Source organism: Patagioenas fasciata, chromosome 2 (genome assembly GCF_037038585.1).
Source record: "Patagioenas fasciata isolate bPatFas1 chromosome 2, bPatFas1.hap1, whole genome shotgun sequence".
NCBI lineage: Eukaryota > Metazoa > Chordata > Aves > Columbiformes > Columbidae > Patagioenas > Patagioenas fasciata.
The window spans coordinates 139,289,735-139,313,899 of record NC_092521.1 but is presented as its reverse complement, the minus strand read 5'-3'; the positions used below and the strand labels follow the sequence as shown (position 1 = coordinate 139,313,899).

At 39.0% G+C, this 24,165-nt stretch overlaps 1 protein-coding gene across 4 annotated transcripts in view; it reads right to left on the bottom strand.

Moving 5' to 3' along the window:
• ETV1 (ETS variant transcription factor 1) overlaps positions 1–24,165 on the bottom strand; it is a 66,742-nt gene that overhangs the window by 21,165 nt on the left and 21,412 nt on the right. For all 4 annotated transcript variants that reach the window (XM_065831499.2, XM_071805095.1, XM_071805096.1 and 1 more), the window contains 3 exons: positions 12,053–12,182; positions 10,296–10,484; positions 6,206–6,453 (listed from right to left, as the gene is read on the bottom strand). In XM_065831499.2, coding sequence (XP_065687571.1) covers positions 6,206–6,453; positions 10,296–10,484; positions 12,053–12,182 — 567 coding nt within the window. The remainder of the gene's footprint in view (positions 1–6,205; positions 6,454–10,295; positions 10,485–12,052; positions 12,183–24,165) is intronic.

Genomic DNA, 24,165 nt, shown 5'->3' with positions numbered 1-24,165 from the left:
ATCCATTTTATGAATGAAACTTCAGGCTGCACAGAGTCCATTCATATAAAAGCTATGCTCACAGGGCTCAGTCTCTCGGGATCAATCGGTCTTGGGTAAGGCTGATGTGATTGGTTTAAGGCAGGCTTCAGCCTTCCATTACTGATTTAAAATGCAGCCTGTGTCCATTTGACCTGCGTTAATGCACAAAGAGTAAATCCAGACTGCGCTCTCAATCCTCAAATCAAATCATTAGCCAGTGCCACTTACTGTAACTGTAGATTTAGAGGAAATTTATCCATTTCTTTGAAAAACAGGGACTGCAGGACAATTTTTCAGATCGTATTGTCTGCTTTGAGAGAAAGAATAAATGTATGGTCTCCTACCTATACGCTCACGTTAGCGTGGTATTCAGGTTTTCCTTTGTTCATGAAGATAATATTACAAATGAATTATATTCTAACTACAGATTTCCCTCAGACAGAACTAGTGAATAGAGCAAATCAGCTAGAGGGGAAGCAAGTGAGAAGTTAAAATTCTGCCATTCATAGCTATCTTCTCAAGTCCAGGTTTCTCAAGTTTCCCCCTCTGATGTTCTTATTTTCTACTGTCATACCATCCAACAGCAGATTTGTGTTTATGTGGCTTAAGGGCACATACAAAGCGCAGTGCAGCTTAACAACTGAAAAAAAAATCCACACTCATTCACTGAAGGAGCACAGCAAACACAAGCTCCTGAAACAGAAGGGTGAAATATTTTAAACCACAGAAGTGAGACTCAGGAAAACTGCAAAACCAAAAACGAGGAGGGGAAGACTTCTTAAACCTACTGAATACAAGAGCAAACCGCCACCGCTTCTCCCCTCCTGCCTTTATGCCAGCTGGATTTTCATTGAGAACAATTGTACTGCTGTGTAAAAGAAGGTAGAGGCCATAAGGAGATCCAGTTTTGAGGTGTACGTACTGAAGCACCATATCTAGGAAAAGGATGGAGTCACTTCTGTTTCACAGAGCTTTTTATAAAATTGTGTTCAAAAATACTGCAAATATCTGCAGCCTGATCAAAAATAAAGAGAGAGAGACAAGGAAAGAAAAAGAAAACCTAGACAGAATTTGAGGAAAAGATTAAGCAGCTGGAGGATTTATGAAGCAAGATCTCAACAACGAGTCACACAGACAGACTAAGAGTATACATGCAAACTGTCTACAGAGATTTAGAGTTGGTACATTAATACCAAGGAATTGTTCAGGATGAGCCAAAGAGGTGTAGCAATGAGCAAAGGAATGGAGCTGATCAAAGGGAAAATTTAGGCTTATGATCAAAAAATATTTTGTAACTGTGAAGTCTATTAGTCTGTGAAATAATCTCCCAAGGGAAAACTGTAGTAATAATACTTAGCACTCATACAGTGCTTTATGTTTTCAAAGCACGGTACAAAAATTAGCCAATATAATTAAAAACCGTAGTAGAAGCACCACGAGTTGTGCCATTTTAAATGCTGCACTGGTCAACACACTAGAAAATACCCTAGAAAAAGCAAACTGGCACTGATTCCGACAGCTAAGATTTCCTGTTTTCCTTCACACTAGCATCTCCACATGTCTGAACTTTACCTCCAAGAAGTAAAATATAATATCCAACTGTTGTTTAAAAAAGGAAAGAAAAACAAAAGGCAATCTGCAGATAAATACTCTTCCACAAAATAAATTTAATTTTATTTTCCCTTAAAATTTTAAGTCAACAACATTCTCTTATGCTGTTCTGCAAATTCCCAAATTGAAGGACATGCCAGCTCACCTCTAGGGAAGAATGTGCTACTAGGGATCTTTTTCCACATCAACTCGCATTGATTTGCTTTTCAAAAACCACCACATCAGGTGAAAGGACTGTTGCTTTTTATTCTGTGACCAGTCATTAGGTAAATACACATTTATAACAGGGACAGTAGAATGCTAACAACATCCTAACCTGTAAGAGCAAACTCAGGAGGTTAAGAAATGTTATAATTGCAACTTCCTGCACAACCTTGATACAACTCCTTTGTCGCAAATTAATTACGATACAGCCATTTGCCTCGGCACTCTTGTTTCTTGAGTGCACAAGTCAAAACTGTTTGGGGGAGGGAGAGCCATGCTGTAAACAGGTTTGCAGGTGGAGCCCCTGCTTCATTTGTTACAGAGGCTGGAAGTTGTGTACTTCATGAGGCAGAACATTTCAAGAAAGGAAAATATGTCCTTCAGGATTAATACAGCTGAATTTTAGGCCCCAAAACCCATTCCAGCCCCAATGAAGTTTTCCAAAGTAGTCACATCACTTCTGCCAGATTTTTCGTGTTATTTCTTATTTTTGCAGTGCTTACACAGGGACCCTAATCTGATGTTCCTGTACATCCTTGCCTAGAAATACAAAGAAAGTCCATAGGAGCTAAGCTTTTAACATATGTAATACATAATGCTCTTTAAAAACCATCCAGTCCTAACTGGGTACCCAAGATAAACAGGTATATAGATCTGATGTGTCTCTCTGCCTCTGCTCATCTATGATTCTATGATCTCTCTTAACAAAGGGTCCCTATCCATTCTCACATGCGAATACGAGGTATTTACTGCTTGACGTCTCAGGAATTAAAGGGATGAGCAACTCAGAAAGCAAGACATGGAGGCTAATAATTCGTCTGGATAGTTCAGTCTTAAGTGATGTGACTAGAATCTTGGAAGAAAACCTTGGAAGTGACAGGGAGAGAATCTAAATTTTCTAAGGTCTGTTCAAGCATTTAATCGTGGGGCTACCCTGAAATGTAACTGTGAAGACAGTCCTGCTAATGGCTCTAACCTGCTCAGGAAAGACTGAATCTATTTAGATTTCAGAAGCTGAATTCCCAGCAACCAGTAATAAGAATATACAAACAACAATTCCTCCTCTAACATCATCATGCGACAAATTTCAAAGTTGCTAAAGAGATGGTCATAAAAGAACTTTCCAACCAAAATAACTATTTCAATTTGGCAAAACAAAATTAGATTTAAACTTAATAATTTCTCATTTTAAAACTAGATTTTTAGTATTAATTGATACACACATAGCTAGAGTCATACCTTACTATATTTGCAAATACACTACATTAAGACATTAAGAAAAGTCTAAAAAGATCCTGCTTAAAAATAAAGCCCAGAATAGATGCTGTATCTCAAGTTTGGCCGTTTTGTTTAAGTACTCAAATACATTAACTGAATTCTAGAAGTGCTAACTGCACAGAAATGCTCACCATTTGCCCTTGTAAACAAAGGTCTTGGGAAGCCTTCTGGAGTATATTCATTAATGATGCAAAAATCTCAAAGCTCTACATGTCCTTGGCTGCATCTTTGTGCTTAAAGCCGCTAGATACAGCATCAAGTACTAAATACCTCTGACTGGCAGCCATGACAAAAAAAGAAATCTGTGGTGGAAAATGAGGCCTGATTGACTGAACATATATGATGCTCTGTGACTTCTAGAAGTGTAGACGAATAAGGGTGGGCTTCTACTCTGTTGACATTTTTCTTTTTCCATTATCTCAAACACTCTGCAGTAGAAATTGCATACCTGCAATTACAATTACAACTAATTGATCTGCCATTTCCCATGTCATAATTAATGTCATGTTTTAATAGAGTTATAATCATTCCATAATAATGCTTTTCATTCACCAGCTTCCCACAAAGTATAAAAGTATAGTGCACAAAAGCAATGAACTTTTATGAGGCTCTTTCAAAAACATCCCAAAAGGAACATCTCAGTGTATTACAATGAACTTTTAAAATATGTTTCTATATTCTTATCTGAGCTGCAATAAAATACCAAGCAAAAAAGACTTTTCACTCTGGCATTCCTCCTTCCCTGAACATCCATAGGTGAAAAATGAAATCAATGATTCAGTGACAAATACATTATGTTTCCTAAGGGGTTATTTAATGTACTCTTAGCAAGGATGGAAAATGATGGTTTCTAGAGAACAGATGGTAACAAGACAAAATATCAACAGACCACAGTTGTTGACTGCAATTTATGGAGTGTACAGATGTGTCAACTTAAATGCAGTGATTCTGAGGCCAATAAAAGTACTTCCTGATACCAACAGATTAATTTTTCATGACCACTGGTTACACAGCTATTACATTTTTAAAAACTAATTATTCATCTGCAAAAGAAACAACAATTTTGCTTGAACGTCATTACAATAAAGTGGAATGTGTTCTTGCTGGCACAAAAAAAAAAAAAAAGGCATGACAGGATTGGATACAAGTTGCACATCTTCCTTTCAGAATAAAATTTCCTGCTTTATTCCAAAAATAATATTCCAAAGAAGGATGAATGCTAGCAGCCAACCCAGATTTAAAGTAATAGTATGCAATAAGGAGATCCCACTTTCTAGCCAAATATGAAGCACGCTTACAAAAGAGCCTTTTTTCAGTCTTCAATTTAGCAGGATGAATAACAGTGCTTGTGAAGGTTGTAAGGGACTGGCAGTGCCTGAAGCTGCGCTCCCCCATTTATTAGCCATTGCCACATGAACTCTGCAGACTGGCTTTCCCGTGCTGGTCCGTAAGACTAAAGATACACAACTACCAAAGAACCTTCATCAATGAACAGGCTGAGTTCTAGATCTCATCTTTATAATCTGAACTCATTTTCATCTTGTCTTATACTTAAACTTGGAGAAACATTTCACCCCTGGTCCCCTACCTGTGTGGGCATAACTGAAATTTACGTAAGGATTGGTTCTTTGCTTGTCAAGAACTAGAAACGAGAAAGCAGCTCTACTTTCCAAATACCCATGTTCTAGCATAGACATCAATTCTAAAACAAGCACTTTATATTAACGGTACCACAAACTACCCCCTAAATAGACAATGTTAAGTTAGCTACAGAAATGACAATAAGAACCAGTTCTGTTCTGCATCAAATTGCAAGATAGCTTGTCATGGGCTAAGATTTCGAAGGAGACCTCAACTCAGCGGCCACGTAGCCTCTGAGAAATAAACTGCAAAAGCATCTAGGCACAGATTGAACCAGCAGGAAAGCACTGCAGGTGCTGCAGCACCCAGAAGAGAGAGTCAGACTGAAGTCAGGCAGGGCCACCCATTCCCCCTGCCCAACTCAGCGTGTGTGACAGCAATGGACTCTCCTCCAGAAGCACAGTGAAGACTCACTGAAATCCCTCCCTTTCAACAGTGTGGCAGACACAAAGCAGGACAGAGGCACAGACCGACGAGGAGTTGCAGAAATCATTTACACAAAAAACTGAAAACTGTGTTTTGATTGTATTTTCTTGGCTCCACAGTGGCTGACTGTTTACCCCACCTAGCCCACTCCATGCTGCTTTAATTTCAGCTTCTCTCCATGCCATCCTTCCAGCTTCTGTCTCCTTGTAACTTGGTACTCATTACTAAACTCCTTTTTTTGCATTCCTGATTCTCCCATTTACAATGCTTTTCCCTTGATTTATGCTTTTATTCTTTTCTATTGCTTTTCTACTTTGACCAGAAGCTATTTGAGAGGAGGTTCTGCCACCACCTCCTCGGTTTTGTACCGTCCATAGAGCAATAAGGCTCCATTCCAGTTGCCCTATAAGCACAATCACAATAAACATTATTAATAGCAACAATGTATTCTCTACATCAGCAACCTGGCATCACAGATTATGTACCTGCACAAAACACAGCAGTATGCACAAACTGAGAAGCTGACACCAATTTGGCTGATTCTTCTCCCTCATTGGTTTTATAGCTGTATAAACCCCACTTCAGCGGAGTTATTCCTGATTTAAAGTAGCGCAAGCAAGAGGAGAAAGAGTCCTCTATTTCTGGCAGATAAATGAAAGAGCTCATAAAATGGAGCACACAAATTCAGAGGTCAGAGATGAGACAGCACAGAACAAGCCCCCTCGTAAGCCAAGCTCAATTTTGCATCCCTGATTTTTTCTTCTCCAGCTTCTTTAACCTGTGTACTTTCTGGACAGAGAGTTCTGGAAAACGAAGTCCTTTGCAGAACAAGCAATGGTGGAATGAGTCACACTGTATTATGTAGCAATCTTACTACTTTCTAAGCTATCTCAGACATGAATTATTTCAGGAGACTTAGAAGCCAAAAGAGCAAGTTTCAATTCATACAATCAAAACATCAACAGCACTGGCTTGCACTCATTTATTACTTTGCTATGCAGAACTAAAGGAAAGTCTCACCTACCTGAATCATATGCAAAATCTCTAGGTTCCTGTTTAATCATCAGAGGAGGGGGGAAGTTTTGACTGGCTGCACTGCCAACCATAGCGTTGTGTTCATAAACTGGATCGTGGTACTCCTGCTTGAAACCTTGAGGCGGGAAAGGGATGTTTGGCTCAGACATCTGGCGCTGATATATTGGACGTCCTTCCCTTGGCATTGCAGGCAAAGGTGGGAAAGAATTGCAAGGTTCAGAGAGCTGGCGGCGAAATCTAGGACACAAGTTAGAGAGGTCATGTAAAGGACTTGAGATACATTCCATTTCCCAAAGATCTTCACAGGTCATGATCAGTGGCTGTATCGCTTTCTCAGTAGAAAGCATGTTGCTTATGATCATGCCCAGTGGTCCCATCAGGATCACTTGCACTGTAGAACAGCAACAAGCAAAGAAACAAAAAACCCCACCTATTAATAACAGCTCTAAGACCTATCCCCACCACCATCCTCTTTGCCTTCACTATCTTCTGTCAACAGAAGAGGCAAATAGGAACTGCATCAGCTTCAAACCAGCAGAAAGACTGACATCCTACCACAGTAACACAAAGGAGGCTTAGGCAGAGTTCTCTGTTCTTTCATGAGTATCGGCAACATACTGCTTGTACTCTGATTTACTCTTATCATTCTTACTGTTACACGGAAACCATTCTGACCACAACAAACACAAACATTTTGCATAAAGAGTACTGTCTGCTGTAAATCTGGAATCATTCCAGGATAAAAGTCCACAGTCCCGTCTCCTCCGGGATAGTGCCATGTGAGATCTACCTGCAAGGCTGCACTGCATTCCAGTTCTAATGGAAAGGGAATATAAGCATCTCAGAAAAGGAGAGCGTGCAAACTCCTGCTAAGAGAAATAATGTCTAAGAATTTCCCTTCTGCCTCAACTTGTTCCCTTAGTCATTTCTACATGAAAGAAGTCATCCATAGAAGCCATTCTGCCATCGACTACTCCCAAATGCTCTTCAGCAGGTATAAAATCTGATAATTCAGTTTTAAATTAACTTCATTTACATGCCGTGCTATTTGAGAACCTATGCTTGTATCTACCTGAACTAAAAGGCCTGAATGTATTGGACATGTGAAGGTTCAGAAGCACACAGAAGAGCAAAAGGATGCTATTTTCCCACAGTGCCCTGATGAACTGCACAAAGTCTCCCTGTCATCTCCTGCAGATTACCATAGTAGTGGTAACCACCACTGCAGTAACACTGGGTCTGCACTAATCCACAGCAGACGCAACGTTCTTTCAACAAACTGCCTACTCGTCCTGTTAGCACTCATCATGAACAAGGCACACTTTTTTTTTTTTTAAAAAAAGAAAGAAACCTGTGCCTTTCTCTGCAAGTTTCTCAGTGCCACACTAGAAGGAAAAAAAAAAAAAAAGAAAAAAAAGTCAAGAACTAATAATTCCTCAGCTTCCTGCACTTTGGATCTGAACCAACTTCGGTTCACGCAAGCAAAACCAGACATTCTTTTGGAGAAAACTGAGTGAGTGAAGAATTCAGATATTTGATTGCACAGGCAATACAATCCATGACTATCAACTCATATGTAGTGTATGTTTCTGAAACAATTTAAACTCTGATAACATCTGTCATAATGCTGCTGTGAACTTGGTCTGAAAAATATTCACTGCCATAGCTTAATTCCAAATACTGTGGGAGTTACAGAGGTAGACACTACTACAGTGTAGTAGTGGAGACGAAATTATTTTTTTTAATGCTGCTGTAAATATTATATTTTGCAGTAGAAAGAGTACTGCACTGTAACCTTGGGTTTTGCAATTCCACCTACACCTGCAGAAAATAAACTTAGAAACTCAAATGTATTATGAAACAGTTAGGCTGACTGGCACTGCATTCATTTCCCTCTTTTCCTTTTTTCATTAGCCAAAAAAAGAAGCAGAAATTATCATTAAGAACTGTCAAGGAGTGAATCAGAAAATTGCAACTTGAAGTTAAAATAAGAAACAGGCTCACTCACAAAGCCTCAAAGGAAGTTAATAATACTTGTTGTACTGGAAGCTTTGTATGGAATCAAGCCATTTGTTTATACAAGTGGATTTGATTCCTGTTGGTACTTGTTAGGACCACTTATCGTTCATATATTCATGCCCTGTATGAAGATGTATGGGCTGTATGTTCTAGATACTAATGCAATCTTGTGGCACCAATGCATGTTCCATAGAAATATGCCTTGAGATTCAAATTTATATACGAAATCACGTAGGTAGGTCATTTGTTTAAATGACATTTTCTGAACACACTCATTGTAGTAGCAGATCACCTTGTAAATTAGGACGATTTGAATTTCACAAAAATATGAGGTACATTTGCTTCAAACAATTTTAAGTGCGAAGATTCACAATACACAAGAAAACTAATTGTAGCTTTCTTTAAAAAAAGAAAAAAAAAAGAGATATTTTGGGCCAGAGTTTTCTATTTTGGACTTCATTAAAACACATCATGCTCTATTACGGAACGGAAGCACTAGTGCAAAATGCCCTAAAGAACATGAATATCAAAGACAGGGGCAGCAAGGGGGAAATGATGTAAAGAGCCTACAAAGCTTGGGCAGAGCAAATGTTATAGCTATAGAAAAAATATACTAAGGTGTACGCAAATCTCTATAAATACAAATTAGGACTAACATTCAGTTTCAATACTCTCTTTACAAGTGGCTCTAAAACAGAAGATTTTTTCATCTGAAAAATCTTATTACTGTTCTCTGCACAGAAGCTATTTAGCTTCTAGAGATTTCAGTCTCTTGACAACTTGACTTTGCTGTATATACAGAAACACATTTATCCATCATCCTGTAATCAAAACCACTGCCTGGCTTCACTGGGGGCCTGCGTGGTTAGACCACAGTCCACAGAGGGGAAAAAGATGGTGACTATGGCAGCTGAAGGGGCCAATTCAGTGTTTCTTCACTCCCAGCCCCAGAACGGCTTGTAGAGAACCTTGGATGATATTTAAAACTATTTAAGCAGAGCACATAACAGCAACATACACCATAGCAATCCCCTTTCAGAAGTGATCTGCACAAATCCCTGGAGATAATAGTCCTTATAAGAGCAGAAGCACACAGATCACACACTCAGCAACTGTGACTTTCTTTTCAGGTGCTTCTTAATTTGCTAACGTTTAAGAGCTAAGTCGAGTTTCTGAACATACATATCTCTTTAGATACAGTTGAAATTTTAAAAGCTCGGAGCAACCACACAACACCACCGACAAAAACAGGTTCTTGCAGTAAAGGTTAGGATAAATAGAATTCCACAAACAAGGGTTTGGTCTCAAAACTCAGTGAAATCCACTGAGCGTATCTGCTGCAAAACTAAGCTAAGAAAGACAGTCAGTTGTCTGGGGATTTCTAACATATCAAAACAAAACAGGGTGACTTAAGGACAGTTTAAGCTTCAATGCTAGTCTCTAGCTCCTGTGGCTTTTACTCAGACTAATGTTATTTAAGCACAGTTTATGTTGGCATCTTAGTTTGTTTGAAATACTATATTTCAAAAGGGGTTGGAAAAATTATCCACCCTTCCAGAGAATATTCTGAAGCAGTAACACCATAACTTGGCCACTTATCTGTTAGATAGGTGAGTTGTTTAGCAAGAGACCAGACATTTATAGCCAGGATCATGCCTACTAGTGACTTCATTATGTCGAAGGGCTAACTAACTTAAAGTGAATCACAGAATAGCCCAGGTTGGAAGGGACCTTGAAAGACCATCTGTTCCAGCCTTTTGTGGGAAAGGGAGCCTACATGAGATTATCCAGAACCCTGTAATTATCCTCACAAGACAGAAAAAGGTAGTCACTAAAACTCTGTCACTGCCAATATGAACTCCTACTGAAGTGCATCAAGCCGGGCGCCAGCCTTTCCCAAAACACTATTTCTGACACTCTGAAAGTGCCTGGTTTTCACCTTGGTCCCCCAACTCACAAGACAATAGTTACGGGTAGGAAGCCAGTGCTACCCTATGTAAGAGACCTGCAGCCACAACTGAAATACCTTCTGCACAGGTCCCTCATGTTTTGTGTTTTACCTGTGGTCCATAGGGAAACTGTTGTCTGGAATGGACTGCGATGGAGGGAGATGGGTAGGGAAAACCCGGTCAGGTTTCGGAGTCTGAGCTGAGTTTGGGGAGGCATGGTGCAGCGGTGACACAGGAGTGCTGGATGGCGTTGGTGGGTTGGAGGGCCTCATTCCCACTTGTGGCTTCTGATCATAGGCACTATCAGTAAAGCAAGGGGAAAGAAGGTCAGATTATTTTCTCTGAAAAAAAAAGAAAAAGAAGGTAGCATCTACATCCAGAAAAAAAACCAACAAACAAGTGTCACATTTATAAGCTTTTTATGATAGTTACCGTACTAACCAGTTTAGGGCAGAGGAATTCTCAACATTACGAAAAGCACAGAAAAAAAATCATTTTATAGGCAAGTGGTTCAACACAGCATTTTCTTCTCTGGGGCACAGAAATGTATTTTTAAAGGATTCGGTCTTCCAGTGACATTCCAACAGGAGGCATACAAAATACATAAAAGTAGATGCACCTGGACTTGAGCACGAGAGCTGGCAGTGCCTGTCAAGACTTTTTTAGAGCTTGCACAAACCACAAAGTGAGACAGTAAAACAATACAGCTAGAGGGAAGGGATCTGACCCAGAAAAACAATGGTATGTTGGCTTAGCTACCCACACTAGGATGTCAGCAGTCTCTCCTGGAAGGTTTCTTTTTCCCCCCTGTTCTCTCAAAAATAAAACGTTGGCCCTTCAGATACATAGATGCTGTTTTCAAAGTTGTCCTAAATCAGGAAATGACTTGAGCACACTTTGATCATCCCTCTTTCTAAACGGGAAAAATGCAGACATTAGGCAGAGAGTAAGCAAGAACTTGCATACTTTCTTATGTCAGATCCTCTATCACCCATCAAATTGATCAATGTATGCATTTCATTTTTGAAATCAAAATCACTCCTCTATGACTGGCAAAGGTGCCAGTCTTTTTTTTTCCCCTTTCGTATCCAAAACGTTAAACGTAAATGCTTTAAGTGCTAACAGGTTTTGTAGTACATTAATGAGAATAAAAACTCACAAGCTAGATGAAAGATTCTAAAATAGACTGGAATGTCAATAAGAAACCCTTCACTGCTGACACTAAAGGAAGGAGTGACATGTAAGTGCAAACCAAAAGAAAGTCAATAAAGAATGCAGTAGTATCAAGTCTCTCCACTCCCACAAATATATAAAGCTTTTATTATCTACCCCTATAAGAGAAGATAACTTGTTTTTGAATAGGTAACAAAGATGCAGAGACTAATGAAATAGTATCTTCAACTGTAATCCCCCATGAATACACACATATAACATCTGCAAAACTTGTCAAATGCCTAATGTGTTGCTCAGACTTGCCAATCTCTTGCCTGTTACACAGATCTCTCTTTTTCCTAATGTGAGTAATGCATTTTGAAAGTACTTTCAACACAACTCGCAGAAAACAAGATACTCCTTCCTTCTGTTTCATGCTTGCACTCTGGGTTTTTAAACTTTGGCTGTCTCCCATGGAGAAGGAATGGAGAATATGCATTTTGATGAAAAACACTACTTTAAAATGGTTATATAAGTGTTTGATACAGCTGTAAACAACTCCATCAGTGTTCATCAGCTAAATGCATTATCTAATCAGTCTGTTATCTGCTGAAGAGGTAACTTTTATAAGAACTCTATTATGGTTTTATTACTCTTTAGTCAGTCCTCATTTAAATCAGCACTTCTCACTGCAAACATGCTCCCGATTGCTTTACCTGACATTGTACAGGCACTTTTCCCCATAACTGAACTTGAATGGTTGCTCTTGACTGCAAGCAGAGCCAAGTTCCGAACATGGGCTATGGGGTTCCTTCTTGATTTTCACAGGGAGACCATGAAAAGCCACTGGAAAGAGAAAGAATATGTAATTAAAACCCAAGTACAATATTAACAATGAGCTTTCTCAAGTAAGTCAGACACTGCTAATTAAACACATGATTAATTAAACCATTGTAATATTAAAAAACAATATAGGAAATAAATATTTCAAATATTTCTTCGGGTGTCAACTGAAAAATAGACACCAGAGATCCTTCACACTGGCTAATAGCACTTTTATTGTTTACTAGAATGATGTCCAGGATCCCATCTCATTAGCAGGAAAATAACAGCCCACTTATATTTGGCTTAACTACTGTAAATGTTGTCAGAGGCAAAATACTTCTCAGGCACAAAATGTTTCTAAGTAATATTAGTGAGGTAGCTTTTAGCTATAAATGCAATAGTAGTCCACTTTGAAGAGTGCCACACAAATTACTCCAAAATAAATTTCTCATATGTCAAACTCAAGTATATCAACGGCGATCTTTTCATCCCACAGAATGCATGGAAATTTGCAGTGAAACTCAGGAAACTGGATGACTACATGTGCCTTTAGTTATAAATAATGTCTGAAAAAAATACACAAAAAATGGCCTCAGTAATTTTTCTCAAAAATACAAAATAAAAAATCCTGGCCTCACAAAAGTCAATGGTAAATGTGATATAGACACAAATTGAGAGGAAAAAAAATAATCATACTGTTTTAAAAGGTAAAAAGAACAGAGAGAGTGTGACAGTAATGCAGTATTAATTAAAAGCACAAGTTGGTCTGGATTAAGAAAAAGGCCAAAGGTAAAGACAAGGTTAACAAGCATATTAGTTTAAGCCAGATAACTTTCCTTATTTCATAGCCAACCTTAACTATAATTAAAGCAGAAGAAAATTCAAAGTTCACCTGACTTGGACACATCTAAAGTAAGTCACAAGGAGGACAAAGGAGTAAAAGACAGGTATTAAAGAGCTTGAAAACACACCCTTCAAGTTTTAAATAAAACGATGTTGTAAAAACATTTTTGAACTCTGGGAAGCCTAGGGTTCAGAGATCAATTTTATCACTAATTTTTGATGCTGTCACCAAAACACCGTAGATTGAACATAATGTTCCAGGCTGAGACAGACACTTGTTTCCCTGTGGAAATCCACATACATTCAGCCATTCCTGTTAGAGAACCTCAGCACAAAATCAGGCCATTATTATACATCATCAAGTAGCATCTTGTCCCTTCTGTTGCACCTGAACTTAGGAAAGACAATTTGTTACACACACTACATAGTTTCTGATGCTAATGCACCTGCGTACATACACGTGTTCACTGGGGAGGGGGAGGTAAATGAAATGCTGTCTGAGAAGTGAGCATCAGAATTAATAAACACTGATTTATAAGTATCTGTGTGCAAGATCTGGATTCCAGATTCTCACCACGGCTTTTCCCACGGTTGAGCAATGTTCAGAGAACTCTTTCACAAACAGGTCCTCTAGTACCTTATTACATGACAGCTTCTACTATTGCCTTTCAGTTGAGACATATACAAGACAGCACTATGTTATTTTTACAAAACTCACAAGAACTGCCTCTAAACCTGCTATCCAGCTATTTTATTTGGTGGATAATAGACAATTATTTGGAAAGATTACAAAGGAAAAGCAGACAGCAAAACAGGTACACAAATACATATGCACAGCACAGCAACTTAAGAAACATGAAAAGTGGTGAATGCCACAGCAAAGACAGAACTCTTTCTGAATAGAACTGTCTGAACTTGCACTAAAATAAAAGACCATATGGACTTCTTAAAGATTCTCAAATTAAATAATATGGCAAAATGCAGTCCAGTCAGCTTTCCACTGTAATCACAAAGCAGGCTGACATCCAGCAGTTCGTTTTAGGTTTTTGCTAGTGAACTTTTACCGCTGACTCTCCTTGAATGTCTTGGTCAGATAACACATGCCGCACATTTCATGCATATGATGGGCCCCACAACTCCAGGACGGTGGCTCTGATGCAAAGGTAGGCAATCTCTTTGACTTGAATCAGAGAATTAAAACACAACTGCAACAAGACTCTTTTTTAAAGTCAGTATCACATATTCACACAAAGGCCACATGCTGCTCTATTTTTATTTTTTTTTTTTTATTTTAACTTTGCTACTTCCTCAGAGTTAATCTGTTATGAAAAATTACTTCCCTTATTTATTTTTAAATAACGGGAGTACAGAGACTCCCACACCACAGCCCTGCGCGGAGAACTGGCTGGGTATTTCATCACAGCGCTGAGAGCCTGAACGTCTGCTAACAGGCAGTTTTCCAGCTCACTGGCACAGGCACAAGTGAAAGCAGCACATTCATTTTGTGCAATTTGCTTTACCTTCCCACATGGAGTTGGTGCATGTAAAAGGCTGTTAAGTACTAAATTATTCCTTATCAAATCACCATCATCTGGAGTCATGATCAACACTAATTAAATTACTTTCAGTGAACACGGCTCCAGCCTGCTGCCTCGGCTGCGAGGTACATTTTATTTTGCTTACTGTACAGTCCTACCGAGGTACCGGGCACAGTGCTAGAAGGCATCTGTGCTGTAGTTTTAATTAAAGTTTACCTCACCTTCCTCCCAGCTTTATAAGCTGGGGCAAAGTGTATCAAATCAAGTAGGTTAACGCCTTCATTTCATTTAGGGAAAGCATTACAGTCCAAAGTGATTTTATATTAGATCTTTATCTTAACTACGGCCAGAAAGATAATGTAGCTGTAAAATTTAAAGCCTTCCTCGGGCAGTCCCCTGACACAGTCACCATGCTAAGCTTTATCTGTAGCTCCTTAAGTGTACACTTTTAGAGCCAGAAAGGAAAAAAAGATAGCCTAAGAACACTTACTGCATTTTTGGGGGGCTTTCTTGAAGGCTACTTGACCTTTTAAACCAAATCTTAAGTGTGGCTGAAGATGACAGACTTACTCCAATGATAAAATTTCGAACATTCAAACCAGTTCTCGTATCATCACTGAAACCCTCCACCCGTCGCTCTTCATTTTAGTGTGACACTCACTTAATAGTGCACCTATTAAAACAGATTTTAAACATACACCGTTTTGGTAAGCTGGATTTTATATTATGTTTTCCATTCATTTTCTTTTGAGGAGAGCAAGATTGCTTATTTATACAATCTAATTTTAGTGCAGCTTACCCAAGCTACCAACACATCCAAATTAACAAAATGACATTTCAAACAACCGGCTCCTCACCACTTCTTTCTTCCTGATGGCAAATTTATTTTACTTAACCCCAGAACAGAGTCTCAACCCTATTAAAGTAACGGGCACTCTCCCTTCAGAACGATCTTATTAAGAAGTGACCAAGGGCCAAGATTTCATCCCGAGCGATTACTTACAGATAACCACCTCCCAACTTGAAAGGCAAACTATCTCACAACGTGTATTTAGATGGATGGCTTCAACACCTCATCTCTGCTACTGAGGAAAATCAGGCTTATCGGTATCAGAACGGACTCAATCTGCAGACCCTCCCTGGAGCTCCTCTGCAGCCAACATGCAGATATAAGGCAAGCAGGAGGACTGCTACCATCTGTAGCAAATTGATTAAGGTATGTTACTGTATGCATATTCTCTGTGCATAAATATAACTATATCTGCAGAGTAAGAGGGCTCGCATGTTATACATAATGGGCTGTTGTACAGACCTGGATTTTATACAACACAAAAATAATTTCACCACGAAGAGAACTTGCAAAGAACCTGCAAAAACACAGGGTGACACCTGCTACCCCTTGTTTTGAAGTGCTGTTCCGCTTTGCTGTCTGTCAACAGCCTAATCTCCAAACATTTTGTTTGTAGTAACACTCAGTTTAAGACTCAAATGAAGAACAAGTTTACTAAGACCTCAGAAATTAGAGAAGGAATCACTGTCTCAGAGAAGACTGATCTGTATACTTTGTAGCCTGACAAAAAAGAAATGTATCAACTCTGAACAGACAGAACTGAATCACTTCTTTTGAGAGAGTCCCAGGAATTCACTGCATCAAATATAAAAGCAATGGTTTAAAGTATGTTTCAATTCAAGAGACGATTATTCAAGATTAAGAAGAAATGAGAGATATTTTGCATGAAATTGGAAGACATTTCTCCTTTGAGCAAAAAGTTATTTTATAATTTTCAAACTTCAGTTTCCTGCCCAGAACACAAAATAAATCTGATTTTCTGAAGAAGAACTGATTTAAATATATTTTTAAAAGGCATGAGTATTACTGGCAATTCAATGACATTGGCTAACAGCAGGCAATCCTGACTCCACTGACCAAATTGACGAAAATGTCTTATTATCAGCACTCAGAAGGCAAGAACATTTCCTATATGGTAGAAAACTAACTGACAGCAACAACTTTGCTCGTGTTACTGACCTCCGATGTCTCCTAAGTAATACTACATTCATGCACATTATGTTTGAGGACTTTGTGTTCCTGCAGAGAAAAGGAACTAACCGAGAAGTCAGAGAAAATCATGCCCTAAACATTTCTGCTGCCTGTTTCTGAATTTCTTTCCACATTTATGCTCTCAAATCACCCTCTAAACCTGATCTAGTAAATGGACTCATTCATTTTTAAGATCGATTGAGGCAAAACTGTTAATACACAAAGTCAGTTTAGAGAGATTTCTTGAACACATTTGAATCGAGGGTATTTGATTTTCTTAACAGCAAGATGAAATGACAGAAAATGTAAAAATATTTAGGTTAATATCACTACAACTCCAGGTGCTAGACTGATTGAGGTGACCCTAGTGAGTATTTGGTAAAATTTCAAAAGCAAGAAAAGAAGGCCCTTGTACTGATAAAGCCAATACTGTCACACTTTAAATCTGTCTCCCAATACACACAGAAATGCAGCAGGCACTTCAGCTACATCAGAGTCTCTCCAAGATTCTTTTCCAGTACATTTACCTCTGCCAAGCCCTCCCCTTCCCCCAACACACAAAAATCCATTACTAAAGGGTCTAATCTCAGCTATCAGCACAGAGTGCCTTTTATGGAGCCATTAAACCATTTCTCTTGTTTACAGTGCCTGAAGAAAGATGTGAATTATGTCTGTGACAAAACAGGCGATAACATTTCTAAACTGCTATCAAAATGCAAACTGAAATACACTTAAGGACAGGGACCCTAATTTGTGTTTTTGCAATTTTCCTCGCTCACTATAGCTTAACAACACTCACCTGATGATTCAAACAAATTATTCATGCTGTAAGTACAACAGGTAGGCATTTTAATAATAATAAAAAGAATCTGCTTTCAATAAACAAACAGTTCACTGAACAGTTCATCAAGAATGGTAAAGTGCTGGTTACTTCTCAGGTGATAGTAATGACCTAGGTGTTCAGGCCAGTACACATTACAAAAAAAAATCAAAACACAACATTGTAGGTTCTTAAGAGGCCTGAAATGCTCTATTTCTGCAACAGCTATTCACCATTTGGACCACGTATTCAGCTCAAGTATTTGCGTATCTGATGCAATGAGCTACAAAACTAAATACTTTCTATATGACCTTCAAGGTGGGAGTGCCAGGCTTTATAAGTATTTTCTGAAGAGGTTTCAAAAATGTGTATTTAACTTATGGAACAATAGCCTTCTGCATTCTGGAGGCTATTGATTATTTATTTCTAGATCATTATGATTTGAGCTGCACTCTGAATTTCAACAACCATTTAATAGGCATCTGATTAAAGACAATGGGATGCCAAAGCAGGGTGCTCTTTCCATTTTATTCCATTCTACATTAAGATGAGAAATTTCACCAGTAATTTCTGGGATGCACAGGAGGAATTAGCTGAAGCAGGTACGAGACCCAGCTGATCATTCCTTCATACCCTGGAGGTGACTGCTGCTGCAGCTGAATGCAGCACCCAGCCAAGTACACTAACAAAAACTGAAATGAAAACATCACATTGGAGAGGTGACAGATGAAGAGAGGTAGGAGGATGGAAAGATAGTGAAGGCTGGCAAGCGAGTCTTTCCAGCTAAACTGTTTTGAATTATTTTAAATTAAAGGCTATGCATACAGGCCACTGCAACAGCTGAAGAAAGAACTGACTGCAAGTGTGGATGACTGAGGCAATTGCTTTCACCCCAGTCAATCTCTTGCCTAGACAATGGCAAAAACCCCCTTTTGTTTCTGACCACTGCCAACAGCTGCAGAGATGAGCAAGACTTGTAGACTATAGACTGATTTAAAAGTGGCTGAACAGATTACATCTACACTGACTCCACTGAGTTCTTCAACCATTTGATCTATCAAAGTCACCTCTATCAGATCTTAGCTGAGCTCCAGTCAAGTGGATTTCATTTAGGTCCTGCTCTCTGCCAGATATTGGAAGAAGCTGGTGACAAATTGGATATCTGACACACAGATGTGTATCACCACTGTGGTTTCAGAGACTATCCTGGCAGCTTATATAAAAACTGAACATAGACAAGAGACCTGAGCGTTCACTATCTCACAAACGAAAGCTGCTAGAAAAGTGGGAAGAAAAAAATCTACGCGATCCTGTCAAGTAGTTGTTTGAAGGTGTGCATGATCTTGGTATTACTCTTCATCTTATGGCTGCACCTAGAAAACTAGAACTTTCTTAAGATGCAGAATTCAGCCCTACAATTGTCCTCCATCTAGTCCCACGAGTGGTGACCATTCACCTGAAACTGAGTCTGCGTATGTGTTTGGATGTTGTTTGTGTCTGTGCACACAGAGTCAAATGGAAGCAAGCATACCAAATGTGCAAGCGTGCCTCTGCCTTAATACCTTATGTATGGTCAAAATATGTAATACTGTAATAAATGGCAGTAAGCTTTTTCCTCTTCAAATGTATATATGTAACTGGGGAGAAAATGGGGAAGCAGTAAGCAGAAGAGAGGAACAAAATGTAAATGTTTAAAAAAACATTCAACAAAAAACTAGTTCTTTGCTACGTGGTGTCCTGGTTTTAAGTCCAGGGGAGGAAATCTGAGGATAGCCGGCATCATGGCAAATGCTCTGCCACCCCTCGTCTCAGTGCTCTTTCCCAGAAAGTGGAACTTTAAGGCTGGGCAGTACTTGGCAAACCTGTTAGATATGATTCCATCAATTCAGCCTTTGTCTTGGCTTCAGATCAGATCCTTCCAGCCCCTACCAGCTCAATAGATAGAAACAGCATGGGACCTCATTTTTTGGAAGCTAGTTCTGAACGATGAGCCCAAGCACCAGCTTTCAAAGCCAACTGGCAAGAATAGAATACGTGGGCAAGATGGATCTATTTGAGAACCTTGTTTAACAAAAAGAAAATACCAGCTTTGAAGTAATCTGTCACCTTTACTGGAAAATATGCAACTACAAATGCACTTTAATAACAGTTAGAACTCACTCTGCAAAATGAAGCAAATTGCTTATTTTCTCTTCCAGCCTAAAACATACAATACTGTGCATGTCAATTAACGGTCTACTTGAATACAGCATTGCACAAATGCTACATAATAGTATAGTCTTTAAAATCCTCAGGGGGTGGGGAAGGAATTGGGGGTGAAGAATAAAAGACAGCCCAAAATTGTGGGATTTTTTCCTCAAAGTCTACATGGACTGTTCTCAGATGACATGGCATGAGAAGGAAAAAACACTGATTCTGAATTTGAATTAGGAAAAGTAGCAAGCAGGTGAAGAAAAACTGCACTGGAAGTTGGAATTTATTCCTGTTTACTACTACAGACTTTCAAGATGGAAAATAACAGCACATTTTCCTACAACGGATATTGGGAAATTATGGACCTTAAAATCTGCAGTAATGCATTCATATTAACAAACCTTGTTTGTTAATATAACTTTCTCTTGCTTGAAGAGGTTTTTTCTTTCCTTTTTTTTAAAGCAAAAAGTATTACAGATTAATGACTAAAAGATGAAAAACAGGTATTGATGAAAATCAATTTTAAATTAATTAAATCACCTGTTCATCCCTAGATTATGTTAACTCTATATACCCACCACAATTTTTCCCTAGTTTTGCTATGATCTGCTATTAACATAAAACCTTTGAGAATAACAGGTGAGGCCAAAAAAGAAAGGTTCAAGTAGCGAACAGAGAGGGATTCGGTGTACCTACAGCACATCAAAGTTGCAACACTATCCATAAAGCAAGTTTATATGAGGGCATTTGTACACAGGGAAACGTGACCAACAAAATCACCATTATAATGCAGACATATGCCACTTTCCTACAACACAGCTTATTTAACTCCTAAACATGACACTCCTGCCTCTCTGTTCAGCAAAGAAATTTTCCAAGCTACATCTTCACAAATGGAAATAAATCTCATTCTTTAACTGAAATGTTTTCTTCTAAAGCTTGTGTGCTAAGACACTAAAAATTTTTGCCAGTTTAGCTGTTTCTGGGCAGCTAACCCAAGACTCCCCCTGCCACGACAGCTGCAGCCTTCCTGAGAGGTGGAGGGGTTCCCAGCCAGTGTGCAAAAGGGGGCAAAATATTATAGATTTCACCCATACAGCTTGATAATTGGTTCAATGCTATAAATCCCCATTTTTAGTGCAAGATATCCCTTATTTGCTTGTCTGTGCAACTGCAATTTCTGAAATATTCATTAGAGTTACTGAGGGTACACCTGCAGCTGTAAGTGCTGAAGGCACCACTGAGATAATTCAGATATTTGTAGCTACTTGGCATCTCCTTTAAAAGGACCACGCCAGTTGAAAATTGAAGTCTGTGAGTATATTCAGAATAGCAAAAATTAAACAGCACACCAAAAAGGGTAAGCCACCTGGCTAGAGAAGGGGGAGGGGAGAATGCTTTCAGCAAATATCAATAGAAGTTAACCTATTCCCTAAACCCAAAGATGAAGCAATTCCAAGGTAAACTTTTCAAGAGGTTGCCAGTAAACACCTTGCCAGGATGCTATAGGTCCTTTGGCCTGAATTGACACTGTATTTGGGCAGCTGCTAACCAGCTGAACTGCCACACAGTGTTAAAAGACTGTCTGCACTCCTCTAGCCCCAAGCAAAGGAATAGTTTGACACAGTTTTGGTTAGCTGACCCCTCTTCTCCTCTACCCCCAAAAGATTTCAGCTTCTTGTTAAGAATTGTCTAGAAGGCATTTTCATGCAGTGGGAGCTGCAGTTACCGACACACTTTCTTAGCCTCTGAAAGCACCGATCTCGCAGAAATGCTGTCATGGGCATTGTTTTATTCAGATTTATATCCCCTTCATACAATGCTCTCCTTGTTTTCTAGACAGTTACCTGTCCAGCTATATGGGACTCGCAGTTGCAGGCAGTGAGGGGAAAGCGCTGCCAGAGGGGTTCTGCCTCCCAACAAGTGCCTTCGGGGCAAAATTTCACCTGCTGATGAATAGCAGGGACACTGCATAACTCTGAGAAGAATACAAGGAAATTTGCAGAACACTGGTGGGAGGGAGGAAGGGAGGATTAAGCTAGGAGGAGCAAACTGACTTGCTTTGATGTCTCAGGGGAGTAGGTGAGGCAAGAGGAAGGGCTCTCCCTCTCCCCCTGCCCCCAAAATAAACAGAAGCTTAGGGTTCTCTGGAAGAGGAAGCAGTAAACTAATAAAAATTAAACCAGATGGGTTCCATAGCAATTGATCTAAAACCTGTGGACTGCATAAGATAACTAGGGTTAAAAAAATAATCTAAAGAATTTTTAATCCCTCTCTACTGGATCTCCAGCCTCCAGGACCCCACAGAGAAACGGGACTGCTCTTCATCAGCTTTCGGTGTTAAAATCCTTGAGGAGACACAGCCATTTATTTGTTCCTATAGTTCCTTATAATATATGTGGCTCCAAAGGCTCCTAGGCAGGGTGCAAGGCAAGGCAATCCACCTTTAGAGCTGCTGCTAAAGACATAGGTCTTAACGTAAAACCAAGCCTGGGAGAAAACTTAAGTTGTGTTCCTACCTGGGAACTATCAACAAAGTTAAATGCAAAGAGAGGAGCTGGCCACTAAATCAGGGTCTGTGTGCTCTTCTGGGGACACGACTTCCATTTGCTACAATTTCCAAAATTTAATTTAACTTGTGAGAGGTAATGGGTAAGTGCTACATAGCTTCCATTACTAAAGTATCCAAGTGAGATAATATCCCAGCATTTTACACACACACACTTTCCACTTCAGATAAATCTGCAGTTGGAGGGTTTCAGGTCTGGATTTTAATAGGTTTTTTAGAAACAGAATGATAAGGAGAACTTTGGAAATTATAACAAGTGGTTTTGCCAAAAGCAACAGTAAGCTTTAAAATAAACGATTCTGTATTTTTTGTATTTATTGTTTCAAAGGTATCATCACGTTGATATTTAGGAGAGCATGCCCACAGCAGAAAACAAACAGCAACTGATTCTGCCTCATTTCCTGTCTTACGGAAAAGTTTCAAGTTACATCAATCTAGTTATTATGTTTTCGTTGTTCTTTTCTGATGTATTCATGCAAAGAGCAAACAGCCAGCTATAGATGAAAAGGCTGCTGATCCTGTAGTTGCAGCAGGACAAAATGTGAAAGAAACTGGATTTAATCTCTGGTTCTGCCATTTGTTGTTCATAACCTGAACAACTGGTGTCAGAAAGTTGCTGCTTAGTTTGAAGTAGCTCAGTTTTACGAGACTACCTTCAGAGATCCATAACCACGGTGCCAGTTTGCTTCCCTATAAAGATAGGAATAACCTGATAATAAAAGAGCATCATAATGAAAAGTTATTCTTAAAGATGATCATGCCTGTTTGTCAGTTAGCCACTCAAGAACACGCAAAACCAAAAGAAGCAAGTAAATAATGAAATGGACTACCCAGTGAGCTCTCTCTGCATGAATTAAACAACTAATTTAGAAGATTATTTACAATTTGTTTTTATTTTACCATTAAAGCAAGGCTGAAATCTAAATCTTTCACAACCAAAAAACACTGAAAAAACTGCTGCCTCCACTGGCAAAGGCGTGGGCCATTGAAATAAGTCAATAACAAAATTCAGCTCACAAGTTTTATCACTGATTCAACAGAGAGACAAAGAAGCCATTGTCAGAAGTGGTTACGTCTGGGAACATAAAGTCAGGACTTAAATAAGGAGCCTGATATTCAAAGACTCTTAGCAAAGTGTTCCTTCTAGAGGTGGTGGAATTTTGACCACCTGCAACCAGACTCTTGTTCTCAGCACAGATACTTAAGGCTTCTACTGCTACTTAAAGCATTTTTACTGTATATGAGACTTGCAACTGAACATACGTTACCAATACACACACAGCATGTTTTTTCCGAAGCCTGCCGTTCCTGAAGTTGTATGATTACTTTAAACGTGCATGCAACCAATAAGACTGACAATTCCGTGGCGTGTATATTTCTTATATGCACGTATGAATATATATACACATACATACATACATACATACACACACTGAGTATACACTGTGTATATACACATACACTCGTAGAAGTCCAGCTCCCAAATACTTGAAACTTTTGGTCTCTACTGAACACTGACACTTTCAAAGTCTCCTTTGTCTCCACCAATGTTAGTGCTTCAGTCATGTGAAATTTTAGTTATGGATGGGTTAATACAGAAAAATTGCACTCGGTTTCAGCACAAAGACAAGAGCATTAAAAAAAATTAAACTGTTTATCTTTTTAAGGTATATACTAGAGGCAGAAAGGAAACAACATTTGAGCAAAGAGGATCAAATTAGCAAGACTAGGAACCGTTTTTACACACATAATTTTTCAAATGTCCTTGATGACGACTCATAATACATAAAGACAAAAACCTGGCCAGTCAGTAACCTTCCTATTCAACGAGTACAGGACTTGGCAGTAAATGTCACTGCTAAAAAATATTTCACTACATTAACTTACTGGCAACCACATTTGCTGAATAAGTTCATAAACAGCCACGAGAAAAAAAGACAACCAGAAATAAAGTTGCTAATGATTCACTCTTTTCTAACATGCATAATCCTCAGTTTACA